Below are 19,331 nucleotides of genomic sequence, written 5' to 3' on the forward strand. Positions count from 1 at the left end.
AAGCTGCACGAAGGCAGACAGACAGGCACAAAAGACTAGCTGGTGTATGATTCCGTCTCTGTGAAATGTCTAGAAAGGCCAGCTGTAGAGAGAGGAAGCAGATCAGGGGTTGTGTAGGGCTGGAGGTGGGAGGGGTATTCATTGCCGATGAGCATGGGGAACTTTATTGATGGTGGTGATTGAATTACATACTCACAGTGGGTGAGTTTAATGGTATATAAATTATGTTGCAATAAAGCTGTTTTAAAAATGACAGGAAAAAAAGAAACAACAAAAGAGACTTATTCAAGGCATTAAAACTAGAGAGAACTATGGGTCCACCCCTGGCTGAGTCCTTTCTTTCTACAAGGTCAGAAACTCTGTAGAAATTAGTGAGACAAAAAATAAAATGAATTGGCTCTTTAATTAAAACTGGTGAAAGAGGGAGCACTGTGGGAGGCTCTGGCCGAGTGAAAGAACCATGCTTCACGGGGCTCTCAGAAGGCCTCCCTACATGGGGAGAGGAGCAGCACCGGCTGAAGCTGGATGAGGACTGAGTCAGGCACACAGGCCATGGCACAGGCTTGGGATATCATCCTAGACACAAAGGAAACCCAGGAACGTGTGCTAAGCAGAAGACCCCATAGTCACATTCTGTCTATCAGAGCTCAATCCAGCTGCTCTGTGGAGAGAAGATGTAAGCCCTGAAGGCATGGGTGGTCCACCTTTGTAACTATCACAAGGGTCACCGGTTGAGAGGAAACTGGGATGTAGTCAATCCATGTGTGTTAAATGAATTCATGTGCCATACAGTTGTTCATCCCCATAATTGGCACAGCCTGGCTAAAAAAGGCTGACCCCACCAAAGCTGGGTGTGAGTCCTGTGTCAGCAACACGCGTGGCCCATGTCTGAGCTCTGTCCTCAGAGAAGAAGGAGTGTGCCACCTCCCTCTGATTCCCCTCACATAACCCCTCACCCTTCCTCTGGTCATCTCTGTTGGGTGCTCCACTAAGAGGTGACAGAAGTGGGGTTTCGTCCTTATTCCCCATGACAAAAGACGTAAACTCCGCAAATTGCTCTGGCACACAGCTCAGGCACCAGGGGCAAAGCCGTCGTCTTCCTGGCAAGCCTGCTATCCTCACCAAACACCAGCTGTGCAGGCGGAGTAGGTGGTCATGGCAGGCACAGGGGTTAAGACACTTCACCTCTAAGATGTCCTTACCTGTATATTATAGAGGCTCGTGAAAGCATCCTTCCTGAATGAGTTTGTATTGATGGTGGCCAGCGCTGTAGAAGGAAGGGAGAGATGCTGTATGAGGCCCTGTGACAAGTCCTACCAGGGGAGGGATAGAGGCCCACCCTTTGCCCACAAAAGGAAGTTATGTTGAGTAGTAAGGATAACGATACCACTTATTGCAACATATACAGGGCTGTCATATATTTTCTCACGTGACTGGACATTTGCAAGGACATTAGGGAAGAAGGGCAGTTAAAATTAGCCATATTTTGTGCTGAGAAATGGAACAGGCCAAGGTTATACAACTTGATTAAACTTAGGAATTGAATGCAGGTTTCCTGATCCCAAGTCTCATACATCTTCCACTATATCATAACGGCGTGCGGAAGAGCCACCAAAAAGGAGAAGAGAACAGCTGTCTACAGAAGCAGCCAGTCTGGAGCTAAGGACTACCTGAAAGATGTTTCCCTGGAACCATCTGGCAGTGCCTACCTGGTTCATTTCCTCCACTATCATTATTTTATAATTTTTGTTCTGAATGGTTCCATTACCAGGTTTTCGAGGACCTACTCAGGCTCACAGTGCACCTTGGGCAGCAGGACCCCAGGACTGGACTATGCGGAGGCTGGCTTCCTGACACAACACCCATCTTCTGCTTCTCTACAGGATGCTGGATGTTGAGGGGGACGGCTTTCATTCCAAGCCATGCCCAGCACCAATCAATGCAGATTCTCAGTCACAGAAAATTTATGGAAGATGGAAAGGTGGACCAGGGACAGAGGAGCTCCCTTACAGCTCTGCCATTGAAACACAACAGGAGCAAGGAAAAGTGATGGGGTCGCCAAGTGAACTCTTCACTTTGACCTTGAGTTCTCATAGTGATATCAGATCTCCAGGGCCCATTTCAATGTACATGAAAAAGAGGGAGCAGAGATAGTCTTGGTTCTTTCAAAGCTTGTTCAAGATTCAGACTGGTGGGTTAAGAGCCCCAGTTCTCCCATAAAATAAGTCTAAATCTGTACCTCCTTCTACGCGACCTCTCAGCACTTCTTTCTCATCATCTGAGGTCAAGAGCATCTCCACTATCCCTCTTTTCAGCAGGGCCTGTTGAGAAAACTAGATAAAATGAACCCACTTTTCCTTCTCCCTTGGGAAGAAGGAAATTAGGAAATAAATACGACCGGGCTGAGACAGATGGCCTGTGAACTAGAGCAAAAGGTTTGAATGGAGGGTCTGACCATCTGCAGCTCTGTCTCCACCCGGTGTTTCTCCCAGTGACAACCAACCCACAGAAGCAGCTGAACAGGCTGACAGGCACAGCCCCCAGGGGAAAAGCACAAGGCTGAATTTAGGAGGAAATACCCCAAGGGAGGACCTGAATCCCAGAGGAGGAGAGGAGATTTGAGAAACTCTTTGTTCTTGAAGGGGAGAGGCTGAGGCTACGGGGCCCTAAGGAAGGGCAGAGAGAACTTCACAAACTTGGGTCCTACCTAGATACTCACCGGCAGCAGGAAGCCTGACAAGGCTTTGGGGAAGAGGAGGATCTAATTTAAAAATCATGTTTACTAAGAGCATAAGAAGCAGACTGATGACCAGAGGGCAAAGGACCCTCTCTGTGTGTCTTACGTGTTCACTGAGACTTATAAGTTCACATTAAACTTAGGAATTGCATGCAGGTTTCCTGATCCCAAGTCTCATACATCTTCCACTGTATCATAACGGCGTGCGGAAGAGCCACAAAAAGGAGAAGAGAACAACCATCTATAGAAGCAGCCAGTCTGGAGCTAAGGACTACCTGAAAGATGTTTCCCTGGAACCATCTGGCAGTGCCTACCTGGTTCATTTCCTTCACTATCATTATTTTATAATTTTTGTTCTGAATGGTTCCATTACCAGGTTTTCGAGGACCTACTCAGAGTCCACAGTGCGCCTCGGGCAGCAGGACCCCAGGACTGGGGCTGGGAGTGGACTTGAGTGTGAATTTTAAAAATCAAGGAAAAGTAATGCTAGCTGAATGAGACTGATGTGAGGTGGTGTGATGCCCCTGAGAAACATCAGGGAGGGCAGTTTCTCACTGACCTCATCCGGCTCCAAAAGCCACAGGGGTAGTACCTCTTCCCTCCCTGTCACCTGATCTCTTCCCTGCCCAGCTGGCCACACCCCTCCATGGCTTTCCAGGCCATCCCACCTACAAGTTTCTGTGTGAACAGGGCTAACATGGGACCCTGCCTCCTGCTCAGCAGCCCGAGGAGGGATCCAGTTTAGACTAGAACTCATCAGCCTCCAGAATGTGGGAAGTCACTGACAAGGAGGAGCCTGACCCACCAACAAGGACACCTAGCAGGACTGCAGTTAATTCCCTGGCCTGAGAAATGCCTCCCCATGAAGGAGCAAGGACAACAGAAGAAAATATTAGTGTTGGGTTGGCCAAAAAGTATGTATGGTTTTTTCCATAAAATCAAAGATGCATCTTTCATTTTCACCAATAACTTTGTTGATTTGAATATTTTGAATATGTCGGCTATTTCCCATGTAGTATAAGGTTGATTGTTGTCGATTAATGTCTCAATTTGATTGCATCAACTTCAACTGGTATACCCAACCATGGAGCATCATCCAGCAAGAAATTTTCTGCATGAAACTCACAAACCACTTTTGACACATTCAGTCACAGCGCCTTCTCCATACACTGCACACATCTTTTTTTTGCATTTCAGCTGCATTTTTACCTTTCTTGAAATAATAAAGCATAATATGCCAAATATGTTGTATATTTTCTTCCATCTTCAACATTAAAATGGATACACAAAAATTCACCAATTTTGATAATTTTTAAATGCACGCTGATATGACAGCTGTCATACAATCTAAGAAAATTGTTTCGAATGAAGTCAAAGACAACTAAGTGCTTACTAGAGCCACCGTATGGAAAAAACCAAAAGAGTTTTTTGGCCAACCCGATACTACAGGTCAGAGAGCTGCCAGGCGACAGGTGTCATCATTAAGTTCACAGACATTATTTCCTATTCACCAACCCCCAGCTTTCAAGAACATTGTGGGTCATAGAGATAGCAGCGGGAAGAAATAATCTTTTAACATCATATCTTTTTACAGTAATCTTTTATTTACAGATTACTTTTAACAGTAACCTTTTTAACATCATTTTTACCTCAGAATAAAGTTATTTCAGCGCATCTTAATCACCCTGACCATACTGTACATTCAGAGAAATAGAACTTGATCTCGCATATTCACATAACCCACAGAACCCAACAGAGGCCTGTGGCAGACTTAGATGCTGCAGAAGAGGCAGGCTGAGGAAGGGAGCACGTAAATATGGAGACAGACCAAGTGTTTCTCACCTTTTGAAGGTAAGGCATGTACTCTTCATCCTTATTAAATGAACCATATTCGTTCTCCACCTGCACTGCAATGATGGGGCCTCCCTGGCGGTACTGAGACAAGCAGAGAAAGGGCAAGAGTGAGGCTGCAGGTGGAAAAACCTGGGGCCTCTGGGTCTGCTGCTAAAGATAGCACACCTGGTGTGGACACTTCGCTCCAAGCTATTTCCCTACCTGAAAGCTCTCTCTCCTCTCCCTGGTGCTGTAGTCAGAGTCACCTTGAGGCACAGCAGCTGCTTCTAGGAGTCCTGTGCGCCCTGGTCTTTGTAATGACACCCACAGTTCCTCTACTTCTCATACTAACTAGCTACTTAAACATGAGAGTTCATACCTACAAACTCACCTGCTTCCACACCTACCTTATCTACTTTCCCACCCAGCAAAGAAGGAGCGTCCCTCCTCCGTCCTCCTGTCATAGGGGCAATGCCACCCACCACCCAAGCGGGGAGGCTCCTGCCTCCCCCCGCCAGCTCAGCAGCTAGTTCTCTGTACTGCTTCCTCTCCCTTCTGTACTGTCAACCTTTCTTCCCAAACTGCCCTTCTTCCACTTCCCGAAAACTTGCTGAAAAGAGTGTGCTCGATCCTTCCCTCTCTGCCTTCCTCTTGTTCTCTCCCGCCCCTCCCAACATGGCTCCTACTGCCCCCAAGGGAGTGCCATTCAGAGTGAGGGGCTCCCTTTGGGACAACCAGCAAGTGTGAGGTCCTGGGCTGGAACAGGGAGAAGGAGCACATTTGGTGGCCTTCCCTGACAGCTTCACTGTTTGCCTCTTTCCCACCTCTCTATGTTCCACACCAGCATGACTTCTTTTAGTTCTTTTTTAAAAAATATTTATTTATTTAATTTTCAAAGAGAGGGTAAGGGAGGGAGGAAGAGAAATATCGAAGCAAGAGAGAAATATCAATGCAAGAGAGAAATATCAATTGGTTGCCTCCTGCATGTGCCCCGATGGGAGACCAAACCCACAACCCAGGCATATGTCCTGACTGGGAATTGAACCAGCGACTTGGTTCATGGGCTGATGCTCACCCAGCTGAGCCACACCGGTCAGAGCATTTCTTTTAGTTCTTCAAATTCCTCGTTCTATCTCTGGTCATCACCCACGTTGGAGACTCCTGACCACCCCCTGGGTCTGGCTAATGCCTGCTCACTCTTCTCGTCACTGTTGAGTTTCTGAAACACCTGCTCTGGGCCTCCCTTCTTCTACATTTCCTCCACTGTAGTAGTTATAACACACGTCGCTAGCGCTCGTGAGGCTAGCAGCCCCATGGGGCGGGACCATGTCTGTGTTTCTCATGCCTGGAAGCTTAGCTGCTACACAGTGCTTGGCACACAGTAGGTATTCAATAATTATTTGTTGAATGAACATAAGTATTCTGAACTGATGAACTGAGAACAATGATTTATATTATTGAAGAGTATCTCCCCAGCCTGAAGGATGATATTTCCAAAAAACCATCATAGGAGAATTCACAGTTAACCTTTTGAAATAAACAGGATTAGAGGAATAAATATCTCCAGTAAATCAGTACATACACTCTAAAAATTATTTCAATGTAACAACTGAAATGAAGACAACCAATCATATTGAAAGATACTAATCTTTCTAACTTAAAACACTAATAATGTATTAATGATAAACCCTATACTTTTCATTTGCACTTAGAATTCCCTGTTTCCTAAAGCTTTCCTAGAATTTTCTCCCTCATGATTTCAGTGGATGTTTATGAATTCACTTTGTTTGCTGGATCTACACAGGCGTAAGCAGCATTTGTGCTTATTCCTGAACTTCCACCCATTCAGAGTCTTTCTAGTTTTAAGGGTCATATTTTTCACTCCTGCCACCGTGTCCCACCCCAGCTGCAGAAATAAAGCCAGAAACACACGCATCGCCCCTTCTTACAAAGGACAAACCTGACCCCACCGGATAGACAAGAGTTTAATCCTACAGACAAGGTCTCTTCCCCTCAGTATTGCTCATATCTCTTAAAGCTGTACTGCCTTATTTCCATTTCTAATCTCCCATTTCTTCTCTTTAAAACTATCCTAATAAGAGTAACTCAAATTCACAATTCAGAATTATTTATAAAGGGCTAGGTCTGCATTACATTTTCCCCCAAAGAAGCAACAAAGGTAATAATTTATATTATCTTAGCTATTGACATTATTACTAGGTAATCCTGGTTTTTATCCCATCTCTAGCTATATCAAGAGATGTTCTTAAAATAACATTTATTTTTAAATAATAATCATGTGCCTCCTGTTGTGTGAACGAGAGTTTTATGTTTAAAACCAAGCATAATGATCAAACAATTGCTGCCTTGCAGACTACAGGGCATAATGCTGTTTGGTTTTTTTCTGTCACAGACTGGTCTATGAGCTCCAGGCGGACACTGAAAATAAAGGCATTTCCTATCGAGTACATAATGCTGGACACTCCATGGAGGAAGGAGAACGCGTGGCAGCTGAGCTCTTTGCATTTGTGAAACTCCAACGAATGGGAGTGCAAGTCAACCCGTGTACTCACCCCGGTATGGAAATGACACACATGAACTGAGTTACTCATTATAATAAAAACGTGCAAAATTAGATGCCCATGACAAAAGCATCAGTTAAATGGATTCTGATCTATTCATATCATGAAATACTTTGCAGTCATTAAAAAGAACAGCAGGTTTAGTCCTGGCCAGTGTGGCTCAGTTGGTTGGAGCATCATCCCGTAAACCGAAAGGTTGTGGATTCAATTTCCAGTCAGGGCACATATAAGAGGCAACGGATTGATGTTTCTCTTTCTCTGTCTCTCTCTCACTCTCTCTCTCTCTCTCTCTCTCTCCCTCTCCCTCTCTCTCTCTCTCTCTCTCTCTCTCTCTCTCTCTCTCTCTTCTCTCTCCCCCCACTCCCTCTTGCTCTCCCTCTCCCCCTCCTTCTCCCTCTCTCTTTCCCTCTGTCTAAAATCAATAAGCAAGTCCTCTGGTGAGGATTTAAAAAAAAAAAAAGTGGCCGTGTTTGGTGTGGCTCAATGGACTGGGTGCCAGCCTGCAAACCAAATGGTCGCAGGTTTGATTCCCTGTTAAGACACATGCCTGGGGTGTTGGCCAGGTCCTCAGTAGGGGGTATGTGAGAGGCAACCACACATTGATGTTTCTCTCCCTCTCTTTCTCTCCTTCCCTTCCCTTCTGTCTAAAAAAATAAATAAATAAAATCTTTTTAAAAAGAAACCTTAAAAAAGGAATTGCAGCTTTCAAAAATATGTTTTTAAGTGACAAAAGAAAAATGTCCAGTGAGAATTATAAATTTTTGAATAAAAAAGTACACATACACACATGCACATGTATGAGTGTATGTACAAATAACTTGCTTCCATGTGGGCAGAAAATCTCTGGAAAGACACACAAAAGTTTGGTGAAATTGGTTGTCTCCTGAAACGGTAGCTGAAAGCTTGGGGATAGGGTAGGAGGGGAGACTGTTATTTACCATAAATTCCCTTGTACTTTTTTGAGCTTTCTCACCAAGTGTGGGTATTAACTGTTCAAAGTAGCAAAGACCACTTAAGAGTAGAAATAAGTAGAATAAAAATCAGTGAGTCTAGTGAACATCAAGTACATTGGAAACAATGGCAACCACATGCCCTAGCTTTCTGTCAGTCCAGTCTGGTGTGATGTTTCTTTCCAGAATCCCTGGGTCAGAGTCTGAACTTGAGATAAGGGTCTAGAGTTCAAAATCACATGAGTGCCAGCTTCAACTCTCATAGAAGCTGGGCCTGGCCTCTTCTGTGAACAAGTCAGAACATGCTATTTTCCTAAAGTAAATATAAGAAAGGAGGAAAAGGTACTTGGGCTTTACCTGCAGAGGAACCACTCTGGCAATCAGATGATCAAAATATTTATCAACTGCTTCCACAAAGCCATTGTGGGTTGTTCTCAGTCTCAGCTTGGGGTCCTGCAGCAGCCAGCTGGGGTCAAAGGAGAGGAGGCCAGTGTTGGAGACAGGAAGACAGGAAGACAGGAAGATCGGAGGCAGGGTGAGTCGGGGCCAGGAGCACAGGACAGCTCACTCCTTGTCAGCTCCCTGCAGCTCAGTCTTATACCTTTTGACCCCGTGCCCACAGTCGGGTAGACTCACGGGTCCTGAAAGAACATTCTTTAGAGCCGCTTACAGCGTTGTCCGAGGTACAAGTGTCTAGTGACACTACAACTTAGGAGGTGGTTGCGGCTCCACCGTGGCTCATACACCCACATCTTCATGAGAGGCTAGGGGCTTGCCTCTGCTCTGTCCATTCCTTACAGGCCTTTGCGCTGAGCACCGTGTTGTATGTACCTTAGGCACAGGTTACACCACTTCCAATACCTGCCTCCATCACAGAGGGGGAGCTTTCAAGACTGCGCACACCCCCAGGGCACCTGTGAAGGGCTGGGCAGGGCCTCCGCTGACCCTCAGGGGAATCACTGCTCTGCTAGGATATCCACTTCCTTCAAGGTCAGGCCTTTCCTCCTCCTGAGCTGGGATGGGAGCACAGGCTCTTTCCGGAGAAAGCAAACCCCTTCCCTGAGCAAGGAGAGTAAAATGCTCACCTCCAGGCAAAGCCATGGATGAAACAGAGAGTCCTGTCGGCTTGCAGGGTTAGCAGAGGAACATTCTAGGACTCTCACCCTGAACCTCGGTTGTCTGAGCTAAAGGCCAGCATCACAGTTGAGAGAACAAGGCGAAGAAACATGAGAGGGAATGGAGGGGAGCAGTGGTTTCTCAGCTCAGGAGAGAATATTGTCTTCCATTGATGAAATAAGAGAAAAGTCAGAGGTCTGGAAGCTGTCAGAATCCCCCCTTCCACTTGCTAAAGCTCCACTTCCTTCCTTCCCAACAGGAGAATGGACATGGGAGACAGTTCCTTCCCACAAAAAGAGAAGAATGCAACCCTCCTGACGCCTGCCCTCCCCTCCCATGCTCGGCCACGCCAACAGCACCAGACCAAGCTCTCAAGTCCCTCATCTGTCAGAGAAGCACTGCAGTGGAACCACAACTCACCACGTTTCTGCAAGTGTCCCCTGAGATGCCATGTGAAGCACACACAACACTGCCAGACACGGAATACGTGCCCAGCGCTATCAGATTTAAGTTTGACTTTTAGTAAAACAAACTACTTTACCACAACCACAACCGCCCACTCAGCCGTGCTCACCTGGGCAAGCCGCCAAGGTCAATCTCACTGCAGATGTAGGGGCCTGGACGCAGAATCACCCACAGCCCAGTCTCAGCAGCCATCAAGACAAAGGCCCTGGGAAGGTCAAGATCAGCCACTCTCAGGACACCCCAGTGGAGGGTGGGGACCAGCCCAGCACACACACAGGTGGCAGAACTGCCCAGGTCCTCTGCTCGCCTGCCTTCCTCTCCCAACCAGAGACGGGGTGAGAGAAGGGAAGGCCAAGCCTCTGCCCCCAGCAGAGCAGGGAATCCCACACCAGTGGTCACAGGCCACAGGCCCTGGCAGCTGAGTTCTCACCAGCTCCCAGCCTAGGACTGTCTGCACAGCCATTGGGCCATGAGGAGGAAGGGCATCACACAGGGGACAAGGGTCCTAACAATGAACCTGACCCCAGTGGCCTTGCTGCCCTCCAGGGGAAATCCCTGTCCCAGCACAGGGGGCTGGGCCCCATGGCACACAAGGCTGACAGGGGACCAGGCACCTCTAGGCTGCAGTGAGGGGCGGGGGGTGCTCAGAGGAGGCAGGCTGGGACACCTGGGGGTGACAGGAGCAGCTGGAGAGCATCGGGTCCTGGGCATAGAGCCTGTCATTGTCCAGAGAGCAAGGCTCTGACCCCCGTCTCCATCTGTTTCTCCCAGCAGAGCTGAGATGCCACCAGGGTCCCTAACGAAGCCCAGCCAGCCCCATCCGGGCTCCCAGGCCCCAGGGCAGGTCACGGGAGCAGCAGCAGCAGCAGCACCTACTCCAGGTCCAGGTTCCCGGAGAAGTCAAATGCTCCCCGTTGTGGCTCGTGGAGGTTCCATGGGACATAGCTGGACCAGGAGAGAGGAAAGCACAGTGAGCATCTTCCTATTTCTTTCTCTTAAATTCCTAGGTCAGCCCCAAACTCATGCCAAAACCTAGGAAAGCTCTATTTTGGAATGAGTTGAAGTTTCCCATGGCAATTAAACCTGTATTACCTGAAGAATAATTATATTCGATAGCTCCTCTCCCTGTTACCCAGTTGTGGTCCAAGCTGTCAATCATCCTGACTCTACATTCCTTGGATTTATACATTAATTATCCCACTCACCACCCATTCTTTGTAATATCCATTAAAAATATAAAGGAAAGCCCTGGCTGATGTGGCTCAGTGGATTAAGCACCAGCCTGCAAACCAAAGGGTCGCTGGTTCAATTCCCAGTCAGGGCCCATGCCTGGGTTGCAGGCCAGGTCCCCAGTGCGGGGTGTGTGAGAGGCAACCACACATTGATATACCTCTCCCTCTTTCTCCCTCCATTTCTCTAAAAATATATAAATAAAATCTTTAAAGTCATATAAAGGAGAATAAAAAACACAAATGTCTACATATGCCTAATAAATTATTGCTAAGAATTAATCAGCATAAGAATCAGGAGGAATTTCAATAGGATGATGGACATGTGATGAAGGAAGGTGCCATCTTGGGACCCAGCCAGTGGACTGGGCCAGGCACCGCCCCCCCTTGCTGAGTGTGTGGGGGTAAAGGGACATGTGTGAAATTTTATAGGTGCTTTTTTTGTTAGGAGACCATATTTTGTGTACGACCAATAAGGTTTTTGTATATTGTTCCCTAATCTCATGTTTCTCATAAGCCTTATAGTTCTTATTACACAATTTTGCACAGTGTAGAGATGTTTATGGTACGTTGCATTATGGCGGAACTGACTATATTTCAAGATTTTTTTGTGTGTAGGAATGAAAAGTTGGTTTGCTAAAGACTTCAAATATGCATGGTAAAGTTTATAACTATACATTGAGAAAATAAAAAAAATATTTCACTAAATGATGCTTACAAGTGACTTACTTTAAAGACAATTGCTTAAAAAATCAAAAACAAAACAATGAAAAAAGATACTGATGAGGCAAAATTAATCTAGTAATCTTAAATAGCAGGCAAAATGGATTTTAAGGCAGAAAACTCACAAGCAGTGAGAAGTATCAAATAATAATAAAAGGACAATTCATCAAGAGGAAATAATAATCATGGCCTTCCGTGACTTTTGTATCAACGCTTAAGTAAAGGAGAAGTTTAATGAGTCAGAGAAGAAATGGCTAAATAGATCATCGTAATCAGGAGATTCAAATATTTCTCTAAGAAACAAGACGACAACAGCAAAATAATGTAAGGATATGGACTTGAACAACTCGGTTAAAAGGCTGGGTCTAGTAATTATACACAGAGAGCTCTGTAGCCAACTGATGGAGCGTATACATTTTCAAAACATGCACGGGACAGTTGTAAAATGTGAATCGCCAAAGTCTTCATTACACGGCCCATAATCCCAAGACAAATGCAGCTAAATCAGAATATTACACTTTTCAAAAAGTAAAATAAATAAGACAGAAAGCATATAGGTGAAATGTTTGAAACCAAATGACTTTCGAAGTCCAATAATAGCAAAATTAGTGGGATATGTACCCAAAGCAGAACCTAAAGGACTGGGTCCTGAATAAACATATTACAGAACTGAGCTAAATATTCAACTCAGGAGACAAGGAAAAGAGGGGGAGGGGTCAGAGGAGAAAAGTACTAAATGAAATATAGTAGAAGAAAATAAATTATATGTAACCCACAAACTGTGAAATAGAAAACTAAAAGATATAGAGAAGATTAACAAAGGTATAAGCAGATTCTTTGAAAAGACTAAAAATGTAGATAATATTAAGTAGAAAAAAGATAAAAAGTCCCAAATTCACAAAATGATGTATAATTTCCAAGAAAGATAGGATAATTTTTTAAAGTCCCAGAAAGGAAAAAAATATATAGACTAATAGTATATACTCTAGAAGAAATGAAAAGCATGAGTTAAATAATAACTATTCAGGAAAAGTTATATTGTCCCAAATATCTTCCCCTCACAACCACAAAAGATAATAGTCACAAAGTTTGACAGGTGAATTTTAGGAAATATTCAGGGTAAAAATTCTTTTTGCAAAATGTTTGCAGTGAGGCCCTGTCTGGCTCATTTGGCTCATGTGGCTCATTTGGTCAGAATGCCATTCCATGGACAGAAAGGTCGCGGGTTCAATTCCCAGTCTGGGCACACAGCCAGGTTTCTGAACCGCTCCAAACTTCTCTCCCTCTCCCTCTCCCTCTGCCTACACTCTCTCTCTAAAATCAATGAAAAATGCCCTCGGGTAAGGATTAAAAATATATATATATATGTATGCAGTGAATATAAAATAAGACATAGTCACTTGATTAGCTTACTATAAGGTTAATATCAAAACTAGATAAGGCACTAACACATATAACATTTTAAGTCAGTTTCGGTGATATACAGGTGTGAATGAAACCCTGGAAAATCAAGTGCAGCAACCTGTGTGTGCAGGTGTGCACACGCGCCCGTCTCGTAATCAAACAGACTTGACCCGGAGCTGTGGACAGGCTGAATACCAGAAGAACTGTCCACACAACTTACTGCTTTCACAGAATACCATGTAACAAATAAAAACCACATAATCCCTTCACTAGGTTCAGAAAAGGCCCTCAGTCAAACTCAGCAATTATTTCTGGTGAAATTATTTGCAGATGAGATGAGCCAGTTAACAGTTTACTGCCTCTCGGCTTTAAATTCACCCTCTGCAGTATGGGAAGGGCCCTTTATGCGTTTTCTCCTTCACAGAGAATGCGGTTCATTTTTGCCATGAGCTGGCATTGGAAGAACATTGAGGAGGAAAGGGGTTTCTAATTGCAGTGCAGTTTTGTGGTTGTTTTTTTTTTTTATAATTTCTATGGTCTTGCTATATAGCTGGTTAGTGGTGTAGGCGGATGAAGAAATCTAGTGGTTCTTTCTTTTTAAAAAATTCAATACATTACAGGTATAATCTCTAGCAACCAGTGTAGAATTAACCCAGAATGGCAAGGAAACTTAAATACGGGTGTGGCAAAAGTAGGTTTACAGGTTTTCGTTGCAGAACAGTACAATAATTAATAAATAATAACACAAGAATAAACTTTGTGTCAGGTACTCCCAACTGGAAACCTGCTTGTGCCCCACGCTGTGTTTCGGAATCAACATAACCGACACAGTTGCAGGTGAAAGCCATGGCGTTACACCGCCCCCTGTGTTTGTTGCCGCTTCTGCTCTTTCCCTTTCCGCATTGAAGGTCTGAGCTTCTCTGGGCTGCCTTTACTTTTTCCCTCTCGCCTGACCATGAAAACAACAGACCTTTCTGATTTCTGAGACAAACATCTGATCAGGAAACAGAAAGATACATTCTGCAACATAAAATGATAAACTGCACTGCAAAGGCCCTTGGGCTTTACAAGGGCTGCACAAGCGCTGTGAACATGATGCCTGGCTGTGAACGAATACTATATACACGTAAGGGGGTGGTCTTCCTCTATAATGGTAGGTGTATTGCAATTAGCATCTCTGTGCACCAGCGATGGCAGGATGGTACAGCGAGGGTGGGTTTCCCTGCCTTCCCTCCAACCCTTCCTGGGCTGGTACCCGCACTCCCTTTTGCATGCAGCTGCCACAGTGCAGGTTTCCGCACATTTTTTTTTCCTTTGGCCCTCCCTTCAACTCACCTTTATTGATTGCCCAGTTATTCAGTTTCAAGACGTTTCTGGAAATAGGTCTGTTATGAAGGGAGTGCCACTGTTCCTAATTCAAATGCAATTTTTGCTTTGGGCAAGGTTTTTATTGGATGGGCGGTCTGTGGACAGACGGGAGCTCCTGCCTGCTGTGAGATGTGGGTTCATCCTCAGTCCCAGCCGCACGGGTCGCACCTCCTGGAGCTGCTGGGAGGGGGTGTCGTCCTGAGCCAGCTAAGGCCTCTGTGCTTGTGCTCCTTGCCCCGCACCGAGGGAATTAAACTGTCCCTCTCATGGGGCAACTGTGAGGATCAGGCAATTTGGGTGAAAATGCTTAGAAAATGCCCAGCCATCACTAAACCCTAAATGCACGTTACTTTCTGTCACCAAGTGCATAACTGTGTTCAGTGTCATGCTGAATTTATCATCTGAGTGTACTTGTATTTGATCACGTCAAGTCCATGTTTAAAGCCTTCTGCTGGGTGAAACCGGGCTCATGTCTCTGCAGCCACAGCTGAGTGCGTGTAGGCTGCAATCATGGTGGAGGGCGTTTCCGTAGAAACAGGACAAGGGTTTCATCTCATGGAATCATCGCACAACCGTGTGGGGCAGTCGCCACTCTGCCCGGTTTCCGAGGACGACCCGGGGCCCTGCAGGGTGGTGGCTGAGCCTGACCCATCAGTCAGCTACAGTATTCATTCCCTTTACTCCACTGGACTTCACTTTCGAGACACTAGTGTCTCCTTATGTGCTCATTTTGATACGACTATTACGCCTCTACAGGTTCCTTTCCGTGTACATTAATAAGAATTGTTTCAGTAAGCATGAGCTCTAAGTGACCCTTGAGCATAAAAGACACATGCTGGACATGACTAAGCAGAAGGTCAGTCCTCAGGCCAGGCTCCTCAAGGCAGCTCCGAGCCCAGACACGAGGCTGTGAGCCCCTGTGGGGCAGCAAGCTCCCAGAGGGCAGCACTCACGTAGTGACAGTGTTGAAGCCACAGGCCTTCAGCTTCAGGAGGCGGTCCCTCCAGTACTCCCTGGGCACTCGGAAATAGTGGATGGAGCCCCCGAAGATCAGGAACTTGTGCCCCTCCAGTGTGAAGTATGGGGTACTCTCCACTGGGCTTTCCGTCTGAAGTCCCACAGTTCGGTTCTTCAGCTCAAGAGGGGTCAGGTGAGACCAATTAAACCTGCTGAAAGACAGAGAAACTGAGAGAGACAGGAGAGAGATGGAGAGAGAGAGATGGAGGGAGGGAGAGAGATGGAGGGAGAGGCAGAGATAGAAGATGCTGCCGAGCCCTCGCGGAGACAGAAGCCCTTGTTAGCAGGATGTGCTTCTGTGCATGCTTCTGATGCTATTTTCTCCAGAAAAGGGAGAAGCCCCCCAACCCCCAGCTCTCGCCACTCAGGCAAACCTGTACTGGTGCACCTGTGACTCAGGTTCTCCAGAAATAAGATCCTCTTTATAGTTCACCCGAGGAACAAAACCTGACCAGACAAATGGCAGGAGGAAGATGCACACGATTCCCATCCCCGAAAGGCCCGGGCTGAAAGAGAAAGAAAGAACAGTGACAAGGGGAGGGAGCGGCCGCCTGGAACTAGAGGCCCTGGCGCTGGCTAGCGGCGGCAGGGCGGAGGCCAGGGCTGGCAGGGCCTGTCACAGGCAGGGCTCCTAGGCTGGCCTGATGCTAGGAAGGCTGGGGCTCTTCCTGGGACCCCCGCCCAAGACCCGCCCCCAGCACACACAAGCAGGGCTGGCCCACAGTCCACCGCAGTCAAGGCAGAGCTGGGGCGCGACTTTTGGTCCCAGAAGCCTCGGTCAGGAAAGAGATGGGGCTGGGCACTGGGCCACGGGGTCCCAGGAAAAAGGGGAGGAGGGCTCGGGCTCAGTGACAGGTGGCAGCGCTTCCTTCACCGGGCTCCTGAAGGACTCCGTGTCCCGCCCATGGACAGACCCACTCGGTGCGCGCAAAACCAAGGTACAGGAGGAAGAAAGCTTGTAAGGCGTCCTCAGTCCTGGAGGGCGGCGGAAGAGGCAGGGACCATCACCTGAAGCTAGGCGGAGTATTCATGTCCGCGAGGCCAGGGCACCGAGGTCCCGCGCTGCTGCCGCCACTGCCTCCCACGGGGACACGGCCGGGTTCAGGTGCGCTGCGTGCCGGGAGCCCGGGACCTGCGAGCCGCCACCGCAGCTGCCCCGGGGGCCGTGTCCTGTCTAGCTGGGCCAAGTAGCAGGCCTGGGGCTTCGGGGAGCGAGAAGGGCGAGAAGGGCGACGCCCGCGTCGGACCCAGGACTTGGAACCACCAGCTCGCAGTCTCTCAGCCAGGGAAGTAAGGAAGGAGGGGCCCCGGTAAGCGCCCTGACCTTGAGTTTCCTTAAACTGTGTGTCACCAGCCAACCAGAACAGAAAGGCTGATGTGAGTGGGAGGATGGGAGGACAGCTAGGCCCACGCCATGCATCAGAAAGCAGGGAAGTGCTGATTCGGCAGCTTCGGCAGCTTCAGCAGGGGCCCCTTTGTTCGCGCAATGAAATCGATTTCAATACAAGTACGACGAAAATGACGGTTCCAGAGCGCAATGGCTGGACACGTGAGGGGCACAGGCTGCCCTAGGCAGTGAAGTTTTCTCACACTGAGCCGAGGTAAATGAGTGAGAACTATCAGAGGAAGAAAAGTGGGAATAGCTTCAAGTGTTTACACAAGTATGTGCAGGAACAGTTTGGAATCCCTTGGTTACAAAGTAGCAGGAGGTGGGGCGGGAGAGATCAGATGGGGAGGAGACAGGCCAAGGAGGACTAAGATGCAACGTTAAGCAGGACCTAGGCCAGAATCTAGTTTTATGGAGATTTCTTGGCTGCAAGGTGGAGGCTAGGTGGGGAACAGGCAGGTGCTCTCAGCAGACCTGGTGACACAAGGATGAGGCTAGGATTGTTCTGCTAGCAACACGAAGCAAGAAGAGGGAGTGGATTCAAGGAAAAAGTTTCAGGTGGAACTGGTAGCTCTTGGAAACTGGTTGGAAGAGGCAGGTGACAGAGGGGAAAATGACAACCAACATGTTTCAGGCTTACGTGGCGTGGGAAGATGATGGTGACATTTACTGAGATCAGAAACACAGATGTGACAGAGGTCCCAATAGAGGGAGACGAGTGACGAACCCAGTTTGGGACAAGCTGGATCTGAAGGTCCTGTGGGGTCGATGGAAAGGAAATCTTCTGACCATGTCTTTTTGAAACCTCTGCTTTTCCTCTCCCATTTGAACAAACAGTGCCCGGGACATCAGACTGCAATGTTCAGAGAGCAGTGCGGGCCTTTCTTCTCGTCTCACTTTCCTGCCTGAGACTCAGCTCCCTTGAAAGTTTTGTAGACCATCCATCTTCTTTTCATTCTTACGCTGGCAGCAATGGCCTTTGGCGACTTTCTATATCTTACACAGAAACACAATATTTAACTTCTCTGAATATACCTTGTTGGATAAATTTGGATTTACAGCCAAGAAAACTTCATTCTTCTTTGTCAAGATTTTCCGGCTCTTCTAGGATTTTTGCCTTTTCACATAAAATTTAGACTAAGCCTATCTATCTCTACAAAAAGCCATGCCAAAGTTGTGATAAGCATTGCATTAGACCTGTATACCCAGCTGGGGAGAGCTGGCATCCTCACTGTGTTGCGTCTTCCAGTCCAAGAACGCGGGTGTCTCCTCATCCGTTTAGGCCTTCTTTCCCTTGTGATTTCCGACATGCAGGTCCTGTGCGTGCTTTGTTAGGTTTGGGCCTTAGGATTTTAAAGGGTATTGAACTTTTAAGTTCACTTTCAACATGTTCATTGTCAGCATATAGAAATGCAATTGAGTTTCTTGTATTGATTTGTATTCTGTAAACTTGGTAAACTGACCCACTGAGCCTAAGAGGTTGTTTTAGACATTGGAAATCCATTTCCTTGGGGTTTTCTACATGGGCAATCATGTCATATGCAAATACAGTTTTATTTCTTTTCAAACTCTGTGTCTTTTCTTTCTTTCTTTTTTTATCTTCTTGTGGCAGCTAGAATTTCTAGTACTATGTTTTCTAGGGTGGCAAGAGCTGACATCCTCACCTTATTTCCTGTCTCAGGTGGAAAATGTTCAGTCTTTCGCCAGTAAGCATGTTAGCCGTGGGACTTGTGTGTATGTTGTTCATCCAGTTCTAGTAGTTCCCTTCTCGTCTAACTTGCTGAGATGTTTTATTATGAGCAGTTTTGGGTTTCATCAAATACTTGAACACTCTCTCCATTGTCTACAACATTACTATCTTACTTCCTTCTTGACAGGTACCTTTGACAGATATAGAATTTGCAGTTTGTGATATAATAAGAAATATACATTTGGTCTTCATTCCCAGTTCCTGGCACAGAGTTCTTAAGATACTTGGAATTTCCTGCATTGCAAGGATGAGGAGAAGAGCATCTTCTGTTATTTATAACAAGCCTTTTTCACCCACACCTGAGTTTATATTAATAAGGTGACTTTTTGGAAAGCTCTTAAGGGTAAGGGGCTTGTTGATAGGGGACCCAACCCTGTGATTAGAGGGTTGGAACTTTCAGTCCCACCCCACCCCCCCAACACTAACCTCTGGGGAGGGAGAGGGTCTAGAGGCTGAGTTAATTACCAATTGCCAATGGTTTCATCAACCTTGCCTACATAATAAAACCTCCATGAAAACGCTATCTGAAGAAGTTCAGGGAGCTTCCAGGTTGGTGAGACACTGAGGTAGTGGGAGAGAGATGCACCCAGTGAAGGCACAGAAGCTTCCTGCCCCTTCCCCAGGCCTGGCCCTGTGCAGCTCCTCCAACTGCCTGTCCCTGCATTATATCCTTTATGATGAGCCTGTAAACCTAAGGAAGTGTTTCCCTGGTTCTGTGAGCAGTTCCAGGAAATTACTCCATCTATGGAGGAGGCCATGGGGACCTCCGA

The 19,331-nt window shown here is 46.7% G+C and overlaps 1 protein-coding gene across 1 annotated transcript in view; it reads right to left on the bottom strand.

The window, feature by feature from the left end:
- The window catches only part of GLB1L3 (galactosidase beta 1 like 3), a 71,284-nt gene that overhangs the window by 23,273 nt on the left and 28,680 nt on the right, over nt 1–19,331 (bottom strand). The window contains exons 4-11 of the mRNA XM_053928853.2: nt 15,799–15,930; nt 15,361–15,576; nt 10,560–10,628; nt 9,793–9,888; nt 8,460–8,568; nt 4,580–4,672; nt 2,240–2,321; nt 1,203–1,267 (exon numbers count right to left, since the gene is read on the bottom strand). Of these exons, the coding sequence (XP_053784828.1) occupies nt 1,203–1,267; nt 2,240–2,321; nt 4,580–4,672; nt 8,460–8,568; nt 9,793–9,888; nt 10,560–10,628; nt 15,361–15,576; nt 15,799–15,914 (846 nt within the window). The 5' untranslated portion in view covers nt 15,915–15,930. The remainder of the gene's footprint in view (nt 1–1,202; nt 1,268–2,239; nt 2,322–4,579; nt 4,673–8,459; nt 8,569–9,792; nt 9,889–10,559; nt 10,629–15,360; nt 15,577–15,798; nt 15,931–19,331) is intronic.

The sequence above is a fragment of the Desmodus rotundus genome, chromosome 7, assembly GCF_022682495.2.
Source record: "Desmodus rotundus isolate HL8 chromosome 7, HLdesRot8A.1, whole genome shotgun sequence".
Taxonomy (NCBI): Eukaryota; Metazoa; Chordata; class Mammalia; order Chiroptera; family Phyllostomidae; genus Desmodus; species Desmodus rotundus.